This window comes from Bos taurus, chromosome 28 (genome assembly GCF_002263795.3).
Source record: "Bos taurus isolate L1 Dominette 01449 registration number 42190680 breed Hereford chromosome 28, ARS-UCD2.0, whole genome shotgun sequence".
Classification (NCBI taxonomy): domain Eukaryota; kingdom Metazoa; phylum Chordata; class Mammalia; order Artiodactyla; family Bovidae; genus Bos; species Bos taurus.
In genome coordinates, this window is record NC_037355.1 from 43,248,847 (window position 1) to 43,269,305 (window position 20,459).

At 52.5% G+C, this 20,459-nt stretch overlaps 1 protein-coding gene across 4 annotated transcripts in view; it reads left to right on the forward strand.

The window, feature by feature from the left end:
* WDFY4 (WDFY family member 4) overlaps positions 1-19,593 on the forward strand; it is a 248,179-nt gene extending 228,586 nt beyond the window's left edge. For 2 of the 4 annotated variants that reach the window (XM_024986689.2, XM_005226581.5), the window contains exons 54-62: positions 924-1,136; positions 3,694-3,841; positions 4,964-5,148; positions 6,063-6,221; positions 10,288-10,467; positions 12,263-12,445; positions 14,430-14,517; positions 18,005-18,116; positions 19,122-19,593. In XM_024986689.2, the coding sequence (XP_024842457.1) occupies positions 924-1,136; positions 3,694-3,841; positions 4,964-5,148; positions 6,063-6,221; positions 10,288-10,467; positions 12,263-12,445; positions 14,430-14,517; positions 18,005-18,116; positions 19,122-19,188 (1,335 nt within the window). In that variant the 3' untranslated portion in view covers positions 19,189-19,593. The remainder of the gene's footprint in view (positions 1-923; positions 1,137-3,693; positions 3,842-4,963; positions 5,149-6,062; positions 6,222-10,287; positions 10,468-12,262; positions 12,446-14,429; positions 14,518-18,004; positions 18,117-19,121) is intronic. The other 2 variants (XM_024986690.2, NM_001205945.3) reach the window with 2 other exon arrangements.
* The last annotated feature ends 866 nt before the right edge of the window (positions 19,594-20,459 follow it).

Genomic DNA, 20,459 nt, shown 5'->3' on the forward strand with positions numbered 1-20,459 from the left:
CAATAAAAAGGGACAGATAATGGATACATGAAGCCCCATGAATGAATCTCAGAAGCAGTGTCCTAAGCAAAAGAAGCCAAGCCCAAAGATACATACTATGGGATTCTATTTTTGTGAGATGTTAGAAAAGGTAAAGAAGAGGGACAGAAAGCAGATCAGATCAGGAATCACCACGTTCTGAAGAGATGAACAAGGAGAAGAGAACTTTTTGAGTTGATACGAATATTCTGTATCTTGAATATACTGTTGATTGCATCACTGCATGCAATTTTCAGGACACATTAAGTTGCACATTTATGGAAATTTTTATTGTATGTAAATTATACCTAAAAAAGAAAAACAACCTGAGGGCAGGCCTAACTAGTAACAAAGCTGTGTCTTCCCCTCTCCTTCTCCCTTGGTGAGGAGAAAGTTCTTCCCTGGTTAACCTTTGCCTCTGGAAATTCAGCCACAGCAGGCATCACACCTCCTATGGCATTACCACGTGTGGCCTTCCCAAAAGCATATGGTCATATGCATCAGAACACTAACCAAGCCCAGATGACCTGGCTTTCCCAAGCCAGCATCAACAGGGAGCCCAGCCAATTCCAAATGACTGTCTCTGGGTTCTGGAGACCAAGCTTTGGATTTGGGCTCTACTCAGCAGAAATGAATGGTGAACCAGAAATCCAAACACTGGCCCACATTTCCTCTTGCTTATGGTTATTTTGTGGACTGGATGGGCCACTAGCTTGAGGCAGGATTGCGTGGTCCTTAGAGGGACCGCACATCTTGCTTAGTGCTCATCCAGCCCGGGGAGGCATCGCTTATATTTCCCGTGCCGAGAGAGCATCCTGAACCACACACCCCCTCCTGATCTGGGCAGAGGGCCCATGAGTCCATGAGCCCCCTGTGCTTTTCACGCTTTTTGGTTTTGGTTCCAGGCTTTGGAAAGTGATTTTGTCAGCGCCAACCTGCACCACTGGATAGACCTCATTTTTGGGTACAAGCAGCAGGGGTCAGCCGCAGTGGAGGCTGTTAACACCTTCCATCCCTACTTCTATGGCGACAAAGTGGACCTCAGCAGCATCAGCGACCCCCTGATCAGAAGCACCATCCTGGGGTTCGTCAGCAACTTTGGACAGGTGCCCAAACAGGTACAATGATTTTTGTCTTACTTTCTCAAAAGAGTGTATGCAGGGTGAGTTTGGATGGAAGAGAGAGTGAGGAGTAGGTGAGGACTGGAGAGATAAAATGGCCTGCAGTCACCTCCCTATGGCTTTAATTGTTGTTGTCATTCAGTCACTCGGTTGTGTCCGACTCTTTGCAAGCCCATGGACTACAGCATGCCAGGCTTCCCTGTCCTCCACTATCTCCAGGAATTTGCTTAAGTTCATGTCCATTGAGTCCATGGTGCTATCTAACCATCTCATCCTCTGCCACTCTCTTCTTCTGGGACTTTAATATCAAGGTTTAACTCTCTGTAACCCATTGATGTCAAGGGAGGTGATGATATCATTAACAATGATGGAGGCTACATCCATCTGTGACCCATGTGATAGACACTATGATAAATACACAGTATTTAATTCTTTATATAAGTTTGTTGTGAAGATTAACCAAGTGCATGAAAGCGTCTGAAATATGATTAACATTCAAAAAATGTAATTTGTGTGATTCCCTCCTTGAATCCTCTCTTAAGTTCTGAGTACGGGGATGATACAGATCGGGAAACTGAGGCTCAGAGAGGCTGAATAAATAACTTGCCCACACTTGCACCCTTGGCAGGTGTCAGCAGTGAGCCCTTGTCCCATCTGGCCGGCTCCAAAAACTGCATCGTATTGGCCCCATTGTGAAAGCGTCCAAGCTCTGCCCCCAGGGTGCCCGGGCCTTTTGCTCCACCAGCTCTATCTGCATCAGGACAGTCCCGCAGAGATGTGACACTGTGCATTCACAATGACATCTTGTGGCCTATTTAGCTGATCCCAGCCCCATTCATCTTCAAACTCCCATTTGGTGTAGAGATGTTTTTCCCGTGAGCACAACCATTTGGAGGCAGAAGCATGGCCCCATGGACTGTGGGGTCCCAGCCTAAGCAGTCAGGAACCACACCAGGAAATGAATACATAGGCCCAGCCAACTCGAGACCATCCTGGGCAACAGCCTTCCCCATCTGTAACCATGAGGCTTGGGTGGGCTCATCTAATAACATCACTTCTATCTGGCCTTATTGTGACATGCTCAGGTTCACGCAGCTCCTAGGTAAGGGGAATGTGGAAAGGCCTGAGGGTGACTTGGAGATGTGAGTTTGCAAATGTGAGTTTGGCCAAGGAAGGCTTTGTAGACAGGAGAGAATTTCAGGAAAAAAGCTAGAGTAGCTAAACGGTTTCATTTCTTTAATTTTAAAAATATTATTCTAGAAATAAATAATTTGAAGTTGTAGTCCACAAGCAAAAATATGTTAATATCAGTAGGATCATGGAATGTACACTCTTTAAATTCTGATTTTAAGTAATGAGATATTATACTCCATAATGTCTTACGGAAAAACTCGAACGAGTTTTTTGACCAACCCAATACGAGTTTCTAAAAAATATTTCTAAAACAATCGTCAGAGTTAGAATTCCCCAGGGGTCGCAGCTTGAAGGCAAGATCAAACGCTTTGGGACCGTGCTCTGTTCCAAGGGGCTGTGCCTGCGAAAGCCCTTACGAGGTCCAGCCCGGTGCTTTCGTTAGTCTAATATGCATGAAGAACGTTCTTTAATGCTCACTTAAAAATCATGTGATTTCTGTTTGTATTGACACCCACCCGACTTTTCTAGATAGTCTAGCATCTGGTCCAGGGGTGTACCAAGGCTCCTCAGAGATCCCGGGGCTGCCTGCTGAGCCCCACCTCCATCCTTGAGCCCAGCCACGGCCAGTTCCACCCCCATCGTGGCGCGCCACGGATGTTTCCATCTGGAAGCAGAACTCTGTGCTGCTGGCTGAAGAAACCAGCCTAGCACGAGCCCAGTCGGGGAGGGAGGGTGGAGAGCTGGAGCAGGCCTCAGCTGCATTCTCAAGCCCAGCACCGAGGATTCTGCCAGGCAGCCTGGCCTTGCACTTCAGACTGTGTCCAGTTATGCAAAAGTTTGGCATTAAGGACAATTTGAGAGCTCTAAGAAAAATGAAAATAAGGCCGCTAATGGGGTTTGCCTGTGCTCTTTAGAATACTTGAATGGTTGCTATTAAAGAACTCTGTGTTGATGCCCAGATGGATGGGCCTGCAGAGGATTTATAACGAAAAAGAGAAAATATGAGAAATAGCTCAAGCAAATGCAGAGAGACATGATCTAGGGAGGAAAGAGGGTCATTCTGACCCTTTGGCAGGAAAGGTAGCTCTCCCAGGGACCAGAGGCTCCTCAGGGGGCTCATCACTTGCTCAAGCAGCTTGGAGAAGAGGACGGATTTGGCTTCCAAGAGAGTTCTCTGCCAGCCCTGCACCATGGCCTTGAGAAAGTAGCCGCCCCTGACTGAGCCCCAGTCCCCTCTCCTGCAACATCCAAAGGTTGAACCAGATGATTCTGTTTCAGCTCACCTCGGTCAGGAGCAAGCTCAGCCCCAGCAGCGCCCAGGGCAGAGGCACAGCTGGGACTGCCCAAGGACGGCTCCCCTCTGTCCATCTATTCTAACGACCGGCATGGCGCGTGTCTGTCTGCTTGCCTCTCTCTGCAGCTCTTTACTAAACCCCATCCGGCCCGGACTGCCGCAGGGAAGCCTTCCCCTGGCAAGGACGTCTCCACGCCTGCCAGCCTGCCCGGGCACCCGCAGCCCTTCTTGTACAGCCTGCAGTCGCTGAGGCCCTCCCAGGTCACCGTCAAAGGTGAGCTCCTGGTCCTGCTTTGGGTGGTGTCGTGTCCTGGAGCTGTCCCTCAATGACTGGTGTTCTTCTGGAGGTTCAGGGGTGCAGGCTGGGGCAGAGGCTTGGGGTCTGACTGCCCAACTGTGTCTCCAGTCACATCAGGAGTCTGGGGAGGCCTCTGCTCTGGAAGTGTCTGGGGCCACCTCTGTTACAGCCTGACTTCTGAAGACCCACCTGTCTGTTGAGACAAACACTCCTGTCTCTTTCATGTACACACACCCCTATCAATACACACACACACACACACACACACACACACACACACACACACAGACCCCTCCTCGCCTCCAGAAAAGTGAAAGTAAGAAGGGCCGCTAAAGGGGTTTGCTCTTTGCAGTACTCAAATGGCTGCTATTAAAGAATTCTGTGTTGATGCCCAGATGGATGGGCCTGCAGAGAATTTATAAAGAAAAAGGGAAACTATTAGAAGAAACAGCTCAAGATGGCAGCCCCCACTCTGGGGCCCGCAGTCGCTGTTGCTCCTACCACCCAGGTGGGCCTGCAGCCACCAGCTAGGGGCAGGCGCCTGAGGCCGACGGCCCCCGGGCAGGTCCCAGCCCTGCCCCTGGAGGAACTGGGTGCGTATGACATCCACCCTGGGGCCTCACTGCTCTGGGGAAGTCTACCTGGAACAGCTTTCTGGCCCCAAGGAGTATAAGGCCAGACTTGTCAGGGTTTTCTCTTGAATCCAAGAGCAGTGTCCTTGGCACCTCCAGCCCTGCTAGACGTGATGCCTGGAAGGTGGGGAAGGACAGAGCCCTGCCCCCGGCTCCTCTGGCTTTGTGCGGTCTGCCCTGCCAGCCTCGGTTTCTCTTCCCTTGGCATCAGCCCATAAGAGACACTAAAGACCTGCATGGCCCACACTTCATGTATGTGTTAAGTCTGGGGAGAGACCCAGGGCCCGGGGACCCAGCTTGGGGCCAGAGGTAACATGGCCCCTAGAGGGAGGCCCAGGAGGAAGGGGCCAGGACAAGGAGAGGCTCCTGCTTGGCTGGGTGGGCTCTGCACGGCTCCTCTCCGGGCCCAGCTAAAGCAGGTATCGTCCTTTGACAAACAAGCTCCTCCCTACTGACTGGGGAGCAGATATGTACCTCTTCTCCCTAGGCTCGGAATCCCCCAAAGGAGCCATCGGCCACATCGTTCCTACGGAGAAGACCATCCTGGCCGTGGAGACAAACAAGATGCTGCTGCCCCCACACTGGAGCAGGACCTTCAGCTGGGGCTTTGACGACTTCAGCTGCTGCCTGGGCAGCTACGGCTCTGACAAGGTGAGTGGTGCCGGGGGCGGGTGGCCCCAGGGCCTCGGCCTGCTGCTGGCTGCGGCAGAGGTGGTCGGGAGACCGGCGGGCCAAAGCAGCCACAGCTGCCCACACCCCCACTTCCTCCACGTGCCCGCGCCCCCAGCCTGGGGATGAGAGGGTTTGAGCGACCATGCCAAGAGCCCGGTGGGCTAAGCCTCCCCCGTGTTACCAGGAGTCGAGCTTGTAAGTGGACATGCTGCCACGTCCGCAGTGTCTCTGCTGCTGGCTTGTCACTTGGCTGCATTGAGAAGGCCCAGGTGGTTACTCAGTTTGGGTGGAAAGTCTTAGGGGCCCCTCTGGCCCCTCCTCTGGCTCAGACTCAGAGGGCACAAATTGAACATTCTGCAGGCCGCCAGGAGCAGGCCACTGGGCTACTGGTCCTCCACGCCTGTGCGAGGCCATCCGCTCCTCTCTACCTTCTTGACGTGGCCTCTGGCCCTGTTTTCTGCCCTTGCTCCGCTCCCCCCTTAGCACGTGGCATGAATTCCCTGCTCACCGAGCTTTCCCTCCCCTCCCTAGCCTTCCCCCACCCCCCTGCAGGAGGCAGCCAGCGAAACTGGCCCCAGATGTCCCCACCTCCTGAAAGTGGGCTCTGCTTTTCCCAAGCTCACAGGGCATGTCTGCTGTGTCCCCAAACCCTCCTGCTTACTTGCCTCTTCCCACCTGTTCCTTGGGTGTAGGCGCTCTCTGGAGACATACCCGGGCAGCCTGTCACCAGGGCTTCTCTTGAACAAATGGCCTGACCCTCGGTTTCCACGGCACACAAGCAGGCCGGTGGAAGCAGCCAGATCTGCCCGCATCCCCCCGTCGCCTTGTGCCAGCTCCCTGCCCAGTGCAGGCCCTGGCGCCAGTGTGCATCTCGCTTGCCTCATCTCCCGCAGATCTTGGTGACGTTTGAGAACTTGGCCGCCTGGGGCCGCTGTCTGTGTGCTGCATGCCCGTCCCCCACGACCATCATCACCGCCGGGACCAGCGCCGTGGTGTGTGTTTGGGAGCTCAGCATGACCAAAGGCCGCGCCACAGGCCTGCGCCTCAAGCAGGTACGGAACCTCCACAGGGGTGTTGGCTCAGGGGAGGTGTAGCACCTCTGGCAGGTTCGGTGTCTGCATGCTCCAGCTCCCAAGCGCTGAGAGCTCTGCCTCTCTCGGGAGCTGAGAGCGCAGAGGGCACACGGGTCCATGTCATTCATGGGCAGTTTCGTGTCTTCGGGTGGATTTGACGAGCACACAGGGCTGGTGCTTCCATGGACACCTGCGCCTCAGCGAGAGACGCTGCCTACACAGCAGGGCCAGGAAATCGGGAGCCTTTGCACTGGGAGATGTTTTTTAGCATTCTTCACAGGCACCTTACGTGAACAGCCTCATTTTACCTCCTCATTTTGCCCTGTCATAGGAATCATTATCATCCCCACTTCACTGGTGAAAAACCAAATCAAAGAAGTTAAGTGCCTCGTCCAAGAGCATAGAGTCAGAAAGTAAAAGACTGTTTCCAAATAGGGGTGATTGTGGCAGACACAGGAGCAAGAGACCAGGAGGCAGAAAGCTCGTCTGGTCTTACCTCGCAAACCACAGCTGCCAGGAATAAGAAACAGAGTGAAACTGACCGCTCACTTAAGGTTCTGCATGTTAACTGTAATCTTGGGAAGCAGGTACCCTTAGTGCCACTTTCAGATGAGAAATGTGAGGCTCGGAAAGGCCAGACTTGCATTTAAATCTGACTCTAAGCCTTGTGCTTTCCCCTGCATACACTTGAAGTTGCTGGAGAATATCTCTAGGAGACACTTCCATCTCCAAATGCAATTCATGTTTCCATCTGTGTTTTAGTGATCCATACAGCCCCAAAGTGACCAAAAAAAAAAAAATATTAACCATACGAGGCTTGCCACTGACCAGATTTCCCAAACTGGACATGTTACACTCGAAATGATGCTGGGTTTCTCTGGATGCTTTACTAGTCAGTGGGTCTCCCCAGAGCCTGCCCTTATTCCCTGGCACCACCCCCAGCACATGCATGGTACATAGCAGTGGACATTCAACAAACGTGAGGTGAGGGAATTCGAGGGTCAGTGCTGAGGGAGCTGGTTAGTCCTGCAGAGACCATGGCACCTACCGAGAGGCAGCTGTGCAGGTCGAGTATGGGCTGCCTTCACCCAGACTCTCCAGGGAAGTCCTCCCAAGCCAGGCTTAGAGCCTTCTGTCTTTTCACATCTTCACTTTCCTGACCTGCGTGGAGAGACTGTGCACCTGTTATGGGGATGGAGAATCCACCTCTCCCAGGCATCACTCCAGGGATGAGGGGATCCAGCCCAATCCCAAAGACACCTTGGGGAGCCAGGGAAGTGACCCCCCTCCATTGCCCTTCCAAGGTCCTGGTTAGTGGTGAAGATGCAGTGTAAAAGCCCCAGCATTGACAGTATAAAATGTAATTCATCATCCTCTCCTAGCTATAAATCAAGACAAAAAGGTGGGGGAATCCCACATGCTCTTATTTCCTAAGTGAAATAAAGTACTTTATCATTTACCCAAAGAGGCTAACACAGCCTTGGGGATCCCTCAGAGAAAGGGGTCCCTCCCTTACTTATAGACTTGTAGACAGAGAAGTCATCATTAAATAGTTTCATTAACAGTTTTTTTAAGTATTTTATTTCTGAATATTACAACATGAAAGACATATTTCAAAGTCAAATGATTATCTATAATCCATATAAAAATGTTCATCCTTACATGCTCTGATCCCCAGATATACATATTTACATCCTTCTGATCATCGTGTAGATACGTTGATTCCATTTTCACCCAGCCTATCAAATTGTTTCCGCTTTTCTACAGTTTCTATAATTTACATTTCAATTGTTCCATTTTATTCCATCTCCATAAAATTACATTTCAATTGTTTCATGTCAATGTACCACAGCTTAATAAACCGTTTCTTCCAAAACTAGACAATTACATTGCTTCCAATTTTAACTATTTTAAATAGTGCTGCAGAAAACATCTTAGATTGCTGTTTGCTTCTGATTAATCATTTCCTTATAGCAAATTTCAAGAAGCAGAATTACAGAACAGTGACATAATGCTTTCTATAATGGCTCTGTACTTTCACAGTGCCACCACAGTCAGGAATGCCCATTTCAGCACAACATATCCAGAACAGGGAATTATTTTCAGAGGTTTGTGTTTTATTTTTTGCTACTTTAGTTAGGTATAAGGTGATATAGTGGAGCTATTTTAATTGGCCATGATGAGAGGTATTATTCTGAGAACAGAAGAGCCAATGGAGAACGTTTAAAATTGCTGTCCTCCTTCATTTTTTTCCCAGGCCTTTCCAAATAGGGAGTGGTGCTGACTGCCTCCAGGCGCTTTAGCTTCCAGGCTGGTGAGAGGCTTACAGAGGTGGGCAGTGCCCACGAACACAGTGGTCCCTGCCTCTCCAACGCTTCCCCCAAGAAAGCAGAGGCCCCGCTCCAGTAACAGACAGCTCACACAGGCACTGGGCTCCCAGCCGATGTCTCTGCATGCCCCATCTTCATACCTGGGTCCCCAGCCTGCACGCTCTGGAGTTGTCCTGTCCCCAGAAGTCAGAACTTAGCCATTAAGCAGAGTTCATTCTGGGAAAACCACCAGACAGCTCCTGTCAAGCCCTGTGCTTTCCTCTCTTCTTTCAGACAGTTTTCACTTCCCTAAAATGGCACCCCACTCCAGTACTCTTGCCTAGAAAATCCCATGGACAGAGGAGCCTGGTGGGCTGCAGTCCATGGGGTCGCTAAGAGTCGGACACGACTGAGCGACTTCACTTTCACTTTTCACTTTCATGCATTGGAGAAGGAAATGGCAACCCACTCCAGTGTTCTTGCCTGAAGAATCCCAGGGACGGGGAAGGCTGGTGGGCTGCTGTCTATGGGGTTGCACAGAGTCGGACACGACTGAAGCGACTTAGCAGCAGCAAGTAGCCCCTGAGGTGACCCCAGCCTTCTTCCATGGGTCACATCCATCAGATTGGTGCCATGTTAGGATCCATGGAGCACAGATGGGAATCTGCAGCTGAACTTGTAATTATTGTGACCAGGCCAAGTGACCACTTTGAAACATGATGCTCAACCTCATTGACTCAATGAGTGAGTGGCAGACAGTCCTGAGGGTGGAGCTTTACCGCCAGATGAGGGGAGAGTCAGGCTTCAGAGAGCCACCTCTGCACTTCTCAGGCTGATTGCAGAGGACAGCAGGCATGTGTGTGCATGCCAGCTCTCACGCCAGGCTGGCCTGGCAGCTGTAATGGAAACCACACCACAGCCAGCAGCAGCAGGCCAGGGATCCCAGTGTGCCTGGGAGGCATCCCTAGTCCCCCAGGAACATGTCTGTGCGAAGCAAGGCCTCTGGCCAGGTCGGGACACATAACTATCCATCAGCCAAGCCACTATCCTCCTAGGCCAACCTGAGAGCCAGGACTGAGGCCCCGAGTCACCGGCTGCTGGGCAGCCAGACTGGATATGAACGTGGATCCTTTGGACTTGAAAAGTCAAACCTTTTAAACTATGACCTGACTTCCCCGCCTTCTCCCAGCACACGTGTTTCTGAGGTTCCCTTAGTGTGATGATCAAACTTGAGCATGCATGAAATTCTCCGGACAGCTTGTGAACACCCAGGTTTGGGGGCCCCACTCCCAGAGTTTCTGATTCAGTAGACCTAGGAGGGGCCCAAGAATGTGCGTTTCTGACAAGTTCCCAGATGATACTTGAGCCGCTGGTTGGGATACCACACACGGCAGACCAGCAGCTGCTTCCGATTGCAAGACAACATGGGGGGCAGAGAGCACGAGGGAGTTGCTGGGTCTCCGTCTGAGTGTGATAAAAAGGACTACTGACTCTCCCCCTCTGGATTTCAACCCTGGAAAGGAATGGTTCTGAGAAGCCAGCCACACACCTGTGAATACACACGCGCGCACACACAGACTCACACACACACACCCGACAAATGCTGCAGTCACTGGATCACTCTGAATCTCTGTTCTCGCATCTGGGGCCCAACAGGAAAAGGGAGCATGGAGTATCTTCCGAGTGACTGGATCAAGGGCCGCTCTCATAACCTGCACTTTCACCCCCGTCCCTAGGCCTTGTACGGACACACGCAGGCTGTCACGTGCCTGGCAGCATCAGTCACCTTCAGCCTCCTGGTGAGTGGCTCGCAAGACCGCACATGCATCCTGTGGGACCTGGACCACCTCACCCACGTAGCCCGCCTGCCCGCCCACAGGGACGGCGTATCTGCTGTTGCCATCAGCGACGTCTCGGTGAGCCTCCTCTTTCTCAATGTCTGTATCCTCAACATGTCTATGATTCTTCATGGTGACATGGTGGACAGTCCCCTGAGAAAACCCGGGGGCAAAGACCACCCCAGAGTGTGTAGAGGCCCCAGATATGTGGGATATTCTCTACACAGGCAGAGTGGTGCCATCAACAATCTCAATTTTGGTCTTGATTTTATGTTTTGCTTCTTTATTTTTTTCCCTCAAGGAGGTGGGCCGGTGGGAGGTGTCTGTTCTGACATGAGCATCGGGGAGCTGGGGAAGGAAGTTGGCTTTGGTGAGGGGTCTTCTGGGTTTGATTGACTGATCCAGCCAGTTGACTGCGAATCAGCGTGAGCTTGGCGAGCACCTCTGGTCTCCAAGTCAGGAAACACCTCTGCTTGTCCCTGCACGCTGGCTACCAAAGACAGGCCTGTCAGGAAGCCTGCCACGTGTGTGTGTGTATGTGTGTGTGTGAGAGAATATGTATAGACAGTATATGCATATATATACACTGTGTATAACGTATATACATGTGTGTATACCAGTGTGGAGCTTCTACACTGGAAGCCTCATCATAGGGTGTGGGGATTTCTGAGGCTCTGCATCTGCTGATAGGAAAGCTGAGGGGCCTGGAGCACGGGTAGGCTGAGCAGTTGTATCACAGGAGGAGAAAGAGGTCATGGAGGAGACTTCTGCTGCTAACTGCGGCTGAAAGTGATGCTCCAAGTGGGCCTCAATCCAGGAAGAACATTAGATGGGGAAAAAGAGGATGGATGGATGGGTGGGTGGGCAGCTGGAGGGATGAACGTGTGGACAGATGGAGGGTGGGTGGGTAGATGGATGGATGTTGCTGAAGGGATGAATGGGTGGATGTGACAGGGAAAGCACCAAGTTCTGGTATGGAAGAAAATAAACTCATAAGGAATGATGTCCCCAGCCCTTAGAGAAGACCGACATCAGGACAACAGCTTGTTTGGCTCACCTTGTCCTGGAGCTGACTGAGTTCCAAAGTGCTGGCTGGGTGCTTGAGCAGAGATGTATCAGACATGGGCCTCAGGCAGACTCCACCAAACAGTTCCGGAAGGGACATGATGGCGCTCAGCCCCGGGCACTGCAGAGGGCGTGGAGCTCCCGACATCCCTCCTGTGGTCAGGGCAAGGTTCAAGGCAGAGCCCCAGATGGCTCTTGGCATCCTTGGTGGGTCCTTGGTGACAGTGACCACAACTCTACTGGACACAAAATAGACAAGGAGTTAAGGCACGAACACTCAGACGTAAGCATTTCAGGAGATGCAGTGAGGAAATTTCTCCTCCGAAATTCCCTCCGAGGAGACCTTGCCCTACGTTATGAATACATGCAGTCATTCAAGCCCCTGTTCCCTGCCCCTACCAGGGGTCGTCCAAAGCTGCTTCACAGGGGTGGGGCCGGCCAGCCAGGTGTAGACCCCGTGTCCAGGCCTGGGATGATACCCTGGCTGGGTCTTTTATGCCAGTCAGTAGGCTGCCGGGGAGAGTGCTGTGGGAGGAGTCCAAAGGGTGAGCCAGTCAGTTTGTGCTGGCGAAAGCAGTACCCAAATGCCGGATTTCAGTATGAGAAGAACCAGGAATGTGCCGCTGTGTGGAAGCACAGCAGGCCTGAGTCACCGGGCAGAAGTGGATGTCTTAGGAGGCCTAAGAGTGCCTTGGTTAGTCTTCAGAAGACGGCCGGTGGAGGGCGCTTGGGTGTGCAAACTGAGTGACTGGACAGGTGGACAGGCAGTGATCCCAGCCTGAAGTCAAGCCCCGTCTCACTGCTGCAGGGCACCATCGTCTCCTGTGCGGGAGCCCACTTGTCCCTGTGGGATGTCAACGGACAGCCACTGGCCAGCATTACCACGGCCTGGGGCCCAGAAGGAGCCATCACCTGCTGCTACGTGGTGGAGGGGCCAGCGTGGGACACAAGCCATGTCATCATCACTGGGAGTCGGGATGGCATGGTCCGGGTAGGTGTGCCTTGGGTGGAATAGGGCATGCTACAAGAACTGTGTTCATCTCCATTCTGTCCACTTCTTCTAAGGTCGAATCTGCAGACCGCACTTAAACATTCCAGACCAGGTCCCTGCAGCATGTGAGGGCAAAGACAAGGGTCTTTTAATATTAATATAATACGTAAAATTTTATATAACATATACTTCAACAATTAAAAAATACTTACTGTCATGTTATGAAAGCTGAATGGTCAAATGCATCAGAAGATAATTCATCACTGACAAGGGACGTATGGGCCATCGTTTCATCCATTCACCCACTGGTCTATCCATCCGTCCAATAATCCATCCACCCATCTCCAGCTGCTTAGCTGTCTCTCGACTGCTATCCATCCACTATTCCTTTCATCCATCCATTCTTTCATTATTGCATTCATCCTTCCATCTACTCATCTGTCCACTTATTTGTCCCTCCAGCTATCCACCCACCTAACATTCACTGAACTCTGGCTCTGTCCCAAGCACCTCATACATAAGGGATCCAGAGGTTAATAATAAGCGAGTCCTTGTCCTCAAGATGTCATATGCTAGAAAACAAAGACAAACAGAAAGTGTCCATATGTGTCTCATGCTATGAGTGGGATAATCAAAGAGCGCCGTGCATGCTCTGAGGAAGGCCGTGGGGAGAGAAACCATCAGGAAACCAAGAAGACAGTAAAGGAGAAACGTTGGGGTGGGAGGGATAGTGTGGGAGGAGCAAAACGCAGGTGACGTTTCTGAGACTGACAGCGAGGAGGGAGGAATAAATAAGATGAGGAATGATTAAGAGCTTTACTCAAGAAACTGCCATCTGAATTCCACAATTTTTGAAAGGAAGTGTCAGTTGCATGCCTCGAGGTATTCAAGAAAATGCTCTTTGAATTCTATACGCATTTGTGAAAGCTCACCGTGGGCCAGCCAGTAGGGCTGAAACGCAGCCCTATCCTCCAGGAGCCTCCATTCCCAAAGTCTGAGAATCATCAGAGAGTGATGCTTCAGGAAGCAGAATGAATAACAGGGTGGGGGGCCAAGTGGAGAGTGGATTTATTTCCAGAAGAGGAGGTGGCGTTTCAGCCGAGCCCTGAGGGTGAGAAGTCAGGGCGTACAGAGAAGGCCATGCAGGCTAAGGGGTCGGGGTGCGTGGACGGCAGAGACGACACCGAGGAGAGCCCGCTGGGAAGTCCCCTTGCAGGGCCTCGTCTGTGGGCTGGAGGAGCACAGGGTCTCTGCCGAGGGAAGGGCGTCCTCGGCTGGCTAAAACACAAGGAGATCATGAGGGTCAGGGCAGGGTGGGCCGCGGTCTGCCCTGTGGGTCAGTCAGAGGAGCCCGGCTGGCTGGGGGCAGCTGCACCTCCTTCGTGGGCCCCCAGAGCAGGAGCGCGAGTCTTCAGGCGCTCCGCTCTTGTCCACTCAGCGCGCTCACTGAGCTCCCGGGGCGGCCCAGCGCTGGGCTAGACCCGGTGCTGCGCTCACAGCAGCCTGCACAGGAGGCTGCTCATTGTCCTGCGGGGAAAGAAAGTCCAGGCTCAGCAAGTGAGATGCCGTGTGTGGTCAGCCTGAGGGCGCTCGCCACAGATCTGGCACCGTTCGGACAGGACGGGAAGTCGTGCTGCTGGGTGTAAGGAGGCCTCTGGGAATGGTGGCAGGCAAAGCGGGCACTAGTTAAGTAAAATGACAGTGAGCTGACTGCTGAGTCTCGTCCCTGCAGGTAAGAGGTGGGGGAAGGTGCCCTGCGACCCAGGGGTGGGGAGGGAACTCATCCCGTCTACGGCAGCCAAACTTGCCTGCAGGCAAACTGAAGCCTAAGCAGGCTTTTATGCTGAGAATATGTTAACATCAGAAGGGAAATGGGGCCATGCCCCCTCCTGTCAGGGTCCCCCAGGTGTGGAGGAAAGGACGGCCCCGAGCCTGCGGACAGGTTCATTGCCCCAGCCCACGGCATGTTCTCTGTTCTGGGCAGATCTGGAAGACTGAAGATGTGAAGATGTCCGTTCCCGGGCAGGCAGCACCGGAGGAGCCATGGGCTCCATCATCTCCAAGCCCCAGAGGTAACTGCTATGCTCCTGGTTCCCGGGGGCACCCTTGCCTCGCTCAGCCCTCCCTCCCCTCTTCTCTCCTCTGCCGAGAGCTGCAGCTCCAGCCAGGCCTACAGAGACCAGGAAAGACAGTGAGTTTCTTGGGTTGTTGACAGATCTCAGGTCAGGAGCACAGTTTTCTGTGAGCTGGTGGTGGAGCATGAACCCATGTTGAGAAGCCCCACTGAGGCCCAGCCTCACCCTTCAGGGACCAGCTGGCTCTGGGATGCTCCTCGGGCCTCTGAACAGTGCTGGTGGTGGTTGTCGGGGCTGCCGAGCTCCAGAAGGGGCCACACCCAGCCGAGCTTGGTTTGATGCTATCCATCTTCCTGGGTGACTCTTAAATGCTAAACTCCCCAGCCCAGGACCTGGGTCCATCCAACTGGCCACTGGCCTGGACTGCCAGGCTGCAGACAGGAGCAGGGATGGCTTTGCTGTGTCCCGGGGCGAGGAAGTGGCTCCATCGGCCTCAGTCTGCCCTGTTGTCCCTGACTCAGCAGCCCCTACTCTCCACGGCAATTTCCTCAAAGTAGGTCTGAGGCTGGTCTGCATCAGCATGGCCCAGGAGGCTCATGGAACATTTAGATGTGGGTCCTAACCTCAAGGAAAAGATTGGAGAAGGATAGAGTTCCCATATCTGACAAGTCCCCAGGTGACTGCCGGTATCAGCAGAGTAAAAGAGCCGCCGCTCAAGAGCCGCCGCTCTGCAGCAGAGCCCTCTTTGGGGTGTAGCATTTGGGCCTGGAGTAAGATAATCTGACCTCACTTCTGTCACCGTGGCCTCTGGCATCAGCGCCACCAGGGCCACCTTCACAGAGCTGGGAGGGACAGAGCTGACTGGGAGCAGTTTCCACCATTCACCCCTCCGTGTGTTCTCTTATTTCTCACGGCAACCCCATGAAGACGATACTACGATGCCTGGGTGAGAAGGGGCCTGAGGCACGGAGCAGTTCAGCAACTGGCCTGAAGTGGCCCGAAGCCATTACCACCATAGCTCTCATTTCTGCCCCAGAGTAGACACGCCCACTCCCAGAGCAAGCTCCTTGGCCAGGGCCAGACCATCCCCCCAGGACGAACGCAGACAAACCTCACTCCTGGGAGGCCTGCATGGCCTCTCTCTTGTCATCATGGGTTCTTCTGGTTCTTTCTGCATCCCGGGACCCATGATCATCCACTAGAGAGAACTTTCCGGATTGTGGAGACTTGTCTTCTGCAGGGAACAGCCATTTTTAGTTCATTTCTAAAATGTGCTCCATACCTCCTCAGTTCATTTAGTCACGGAATCGTGGATTCTTCGTCCACACAAGCAGACACGGGCATTGGCTGAGCCCCTGCTAGGTCCTGGAATCTACATGGGAATCCCTTCCTTCAACATAATGCCATCAGACGATGCCCTTGTCAGGAACATAGACTGACCCAGAATGGTGACCTCACAAGACTCTACAGCCCCTGGGATTCAGTTCACTGGTCCTAAGGTCTCTAGGGTCCTTTGGGACCACAATGAATCAGCCCATCACAGTGTAAAAAGAGTCCTGCGCATTCTTAGGAGCTCACAGTTCTTTGGAGGACAGAGGCCAAACTCTCTCCCCGGCCCCCACCCATTTGGAGGAGAGCTAGAACAGAGTTCTTATTCTCCGCCTGCTCATGACGTGTCCTGTGGCATACCAGCGTGAGAGCACACCACCTTAGTCTCGGGCTCAGCTGACCACTTCTGAAGCTACTGAGCTCTGATAAGCTAAAGGCATTAGCTCAGCCCATGGTTGGTAAGTGGGTGTCTGAGCCAGAGTGTTAGCTGCATGGGTAGGTAATGGATGAAGGGACAGATGAACGAAGGGCATCTCAGAGCCGTTCCACTGGTTCTGGAAGTGCCAATGGATTTGCGGTTTCCACTCAGGATCGAGAAGGTTGTGCTCATTGGGAAGGGGGTCTAGTGAGATGAGAAGCAAGATGAAAATCAGGAAACAAAGTTCTAAACCCAGCTCTGTCTCCTGCAACCTCTCCGGTCCTCAGCTTCCCTCTCTGTCAATAGAGGTACTTCCTGTGCATCCTAACTTGTAGGAAGCAGATGACAGAAAACTAATCCCATAGACAAAGATCTCCTCAACAAAACGCAGGCCATGGTTATCATTTTCTCGGATTACTAGGAGACTTCTCCCCTAACACACCGGCCGATGGCACGAGGGGACTTACCTGATGGTGTCGGGCGGACGGGAGCCTCAGGCCCATGTCCATCTGCTGTCTGTCCTGACCAGCCTGAGGTCACCACTGCCAAGAAGAATTGATTGCTCTGCTTGTGGTCACAGTTCAAAGGAGGCTTCGGATGAAATGACCCAAGGGCACAGACATATTCGTGAAAGTCAGGCCAGGCCACTGCTTAGAGTCAGCAAATCCACGTGCAGGCTTGTGGACCTACGCAACTGCGGGGCTTGCTGTGCTCCGAATACTGCCTAGAACTGTTTTGCTGGAAGGGGACTAGTCCTCGGCTGACACACAGATACGTGCGCGTGTCTCTTGGTGTGTCTGTTACTGCATTCCTTGAATACCGTGAGAGGCAAGAAAGGAGTTCTCTGAGGGTACTGAGGATATGGGGGTTGCTGCATTTGTGCGCAGATGCCATCTAATTTCTGCCTGGAATTTATTTGTCATTTGCAGCCAAGACCAACCCAGTTGAGTTCAGTTTATTTTAGGAATCACTCAGTAGACTTGGGCTCAATCCGGTACACAAAAAGTCCGCGGGAAAAGCTTGGTTTGGGAACTCATGCACAAACACGACACACGCATGCATTTCCTGGAGCACAGAGCCGTGTGCCAGCGGGTCAGCCGGGACAGCGCGTCGCTACCGCCCTGACGGCACCCAAGCGACCTCACGGTGGCGGACCCAACTGAGGTCGCTCCACCTCATCCTCCACGAAGGAACTACCGTCTGTCCCCAAATACAGTCATTAAAATGAGTGAAATAGCAATCATTGAGCTCTGTTTTTTGAAAACAAACATTCTCAGCATTTAATTATTGGTCATGGCGTGAGCGGATTTAGGTAAGTTGATAATGCCGACTTTATGTAATTTATTTTTACTAGGCAATTACAGGCTGCGTTACATCCTGGCAGCAAGGTATTGTGGAGTATCTTATTAAGCATAAAGCCAGTAAACACTGATGAACAATTGTGCTGAACTAGGCATGCAATTTAGAAAGCAATAATACACAAATCCAATTTGGTACACAATGCATACCACAGCGCGTCAGCACATGTAACTGTCACAGCCTGCAAATTAAATTGGGACGGCCCTTTTTGCAACAGCACAGGCCAAGATTAAATATATTTTCCCCTCAATTTAACAAGTTGCTGACCGCAAATATAAATATATGTGTGTGTGTTTGCGGCCCTGCGTGTGGATGTATACACGCGTGTGTGTGAAACCGCTCGGGTTTTCTAACTGTCCTCTTGCACGTTCCTCATAGTTCACCGGTGGGAGAAGAATCTTGCCCTTTGCAGAGAGCTGGACGTCAGCGTGGCTTTGACAGGGAAACCCAGCAAGGCCAACTCTGCAGTGACAGCTCTGGCCGTGTCCAGGTAACCAGCTGGCTGCGCCCAGCCTCCAGCAGAGGGTGCTGTGCCGCCCCTAGGAAGCCCTGGCTGTTCCCCTCGGGACTCTGGGCCCTGGGAGGCGGCCTCACTCCAGGGACCCAGGAACCCAGGGGGCCCCAGCATGTACAGTAGCAAGATGGCCATGCAGGGCCCAGGAAATGGTTCTTAACACACATATTCTTGCTGTCTCTTTGTCCCTCTCACTCTCTTGAATATCTACGAATTCATAAAGAAATCCAGAAGGTAAAAGTATATTGACTTGTAATTTTATCCTAAAGAGGGATTTTTTCCCTGAGGTCCCTTGATGATTGTAACGTTTGGTATGGTGGTTATCCTACATTACAAAAATGCCTTTCAAGGGCTCGAAGCCAACGTGGAATGGATGGGTGTCAGATACTACCCTTGGCAGCATTGTTTTATTCTTTACAATTACTCGATGGTAGAACTTAGAATCATTAGTCTGTCCTACACACTAGGCGAGTTAGTCTCAGGGGACCAGATCTTCAGGAGCCCTGTCCTTCTCCCCTCCTGCCCTGGAGTGGGGCACCTGAGTTCTGCTGTGGTGGGAAGGCCAGACTGAGGTGGGGTGGCTTAGGGTGGGGCGTATGGGAAGGGACAGAAGGCCCTGAGCCCTTATTCTTTGATGAAGAACTTGCCCTTCCTTCTGCCTCCCAGGCTGGCTGCATAGCTCAAAGGATAGGAGATACACCCAAAGACGCTGGAGGGAAAATGTCAGGGTCTTGCCCTGCTCCCCAGAGCCCCAGCGCCTGGGTGCATCCCCTCAGTGCTTCCAAAGCCATAACCCTCCTAGGTCAGAGCTCGCCCTGGGTCATAAGACTCTCCCCTGCTTCAGGTGGAGGCCAGGAGCAGGCTCTCCTGGGGTCCTGGCCTGAACCCCTCCCCCATGTTGTAATGTCCTGCATGCAGTCTGGGATAAGCAGGGTGCACAGGTCTGCTTTAATACTCCTCTTTATTTTTTCTTTTCCCAAGAAACCAGACCAAACTCCTGGTCGGCGATGAGAAGGGAAGAATATTCTGCTGGTCTGCAGAGGGGTAGGAGACAGGAGCCAGTGGAGGCTCTGGCACGGCAGCCATGTGCCCCAACAGGCAGCAGTACCAAGTGGAGGGTTCAGACGCAGTGCCTGGGATGCAAAAGAAACTCCCAAGGCCTCCCTTCCAACGGGTCCCCAAAGAGGAGGCCACAGGCCGCTGGAGCTCCATACCCTGAACTTTGGCCTTGGATTACACAGGATACACATCAATAAAGCAGATACACGTGTGCATCGGGACCCGTAAGCAGCATGCTGGAAACTGGCTCAAGGGTGCCAACCAGCACTCGCAATTACACATGACTCACCTTTCAAAGGGCTTCTTGCACTGAAAAAACATTGGGTGGCTTACTGGAAACTAATGGGGAATATGGTATTGTTATTTTATTAAAACAACTATTTTCCAGATACAAGAGGGCTCTTGAATTTAAAACTGCCAGCCTTTCGCACCGAGGTGTTTGTGGCTCCACACTTAGAAAGGCAGAACGGCCTCAGGGACGCACAGCCCACTTCTGGAGTGCTTTTCAGCCCTCCATTTCCCTCAGTGGGATCTGCTCCTCTTGTGCTCTCGCTCTGTGTGCAGGGGACCTTGGGAGCAAGAGAGCACATTCAGGAGGCCCGCTTCCAGGACTGGGCTCAGAACACAGACACGGTGGCTGCCCAGCGCAGGTGTAAGCAAGTCAGCTGTGAGGACGCACCCTGCCTGGGGTGCTGCCCCTCCTCCTCACGCCACAGCAGGCAGTGGGTCCGGCTGGGCTCGGGCGTAGCAGGCTTTTCTGGGGACCTGTCTTTACAAGGTCAAGGGCCCCAGTTCACATACTGGTTTAAGCTGCAGCTTATCCTGGGAGAATCTGGACTGCCGTGTGCCTTTTTTCTCCATCTGAAAATACATGGCAGAGGGCAAGCAGTGAGCCCCTCTGAGAAACTCCAGCACCTTAAGATTCCGGCATCAGATCATGAAGGCAGCGCCCTCATTCTCACGTCTCCCCACCTCCGGCTTTCCAGAAGCCTTGAAAGGGAATTCACCTGCCTCTTGAATGAAATCCAGCTGTGGTGAGCACCCAGGGATTTGGGGTGGTGTCGCTCCTCAGCTTTAACTCCCTCCCTGCGATTTCCCTCCTAGAGAATACCAGTCCTTCCCATAATTCTCTAAGCCCTGCAGACGCCCTGGTGGGTGGCCCATTCCAATGTAGCTCAGGCCTGGGGCTAACAAAAAAAAGAACTCAGTGTCTCATGGCCCAGGTCATCTGGCCTCCAGGGGGCAGCGAGTCCATGTAAA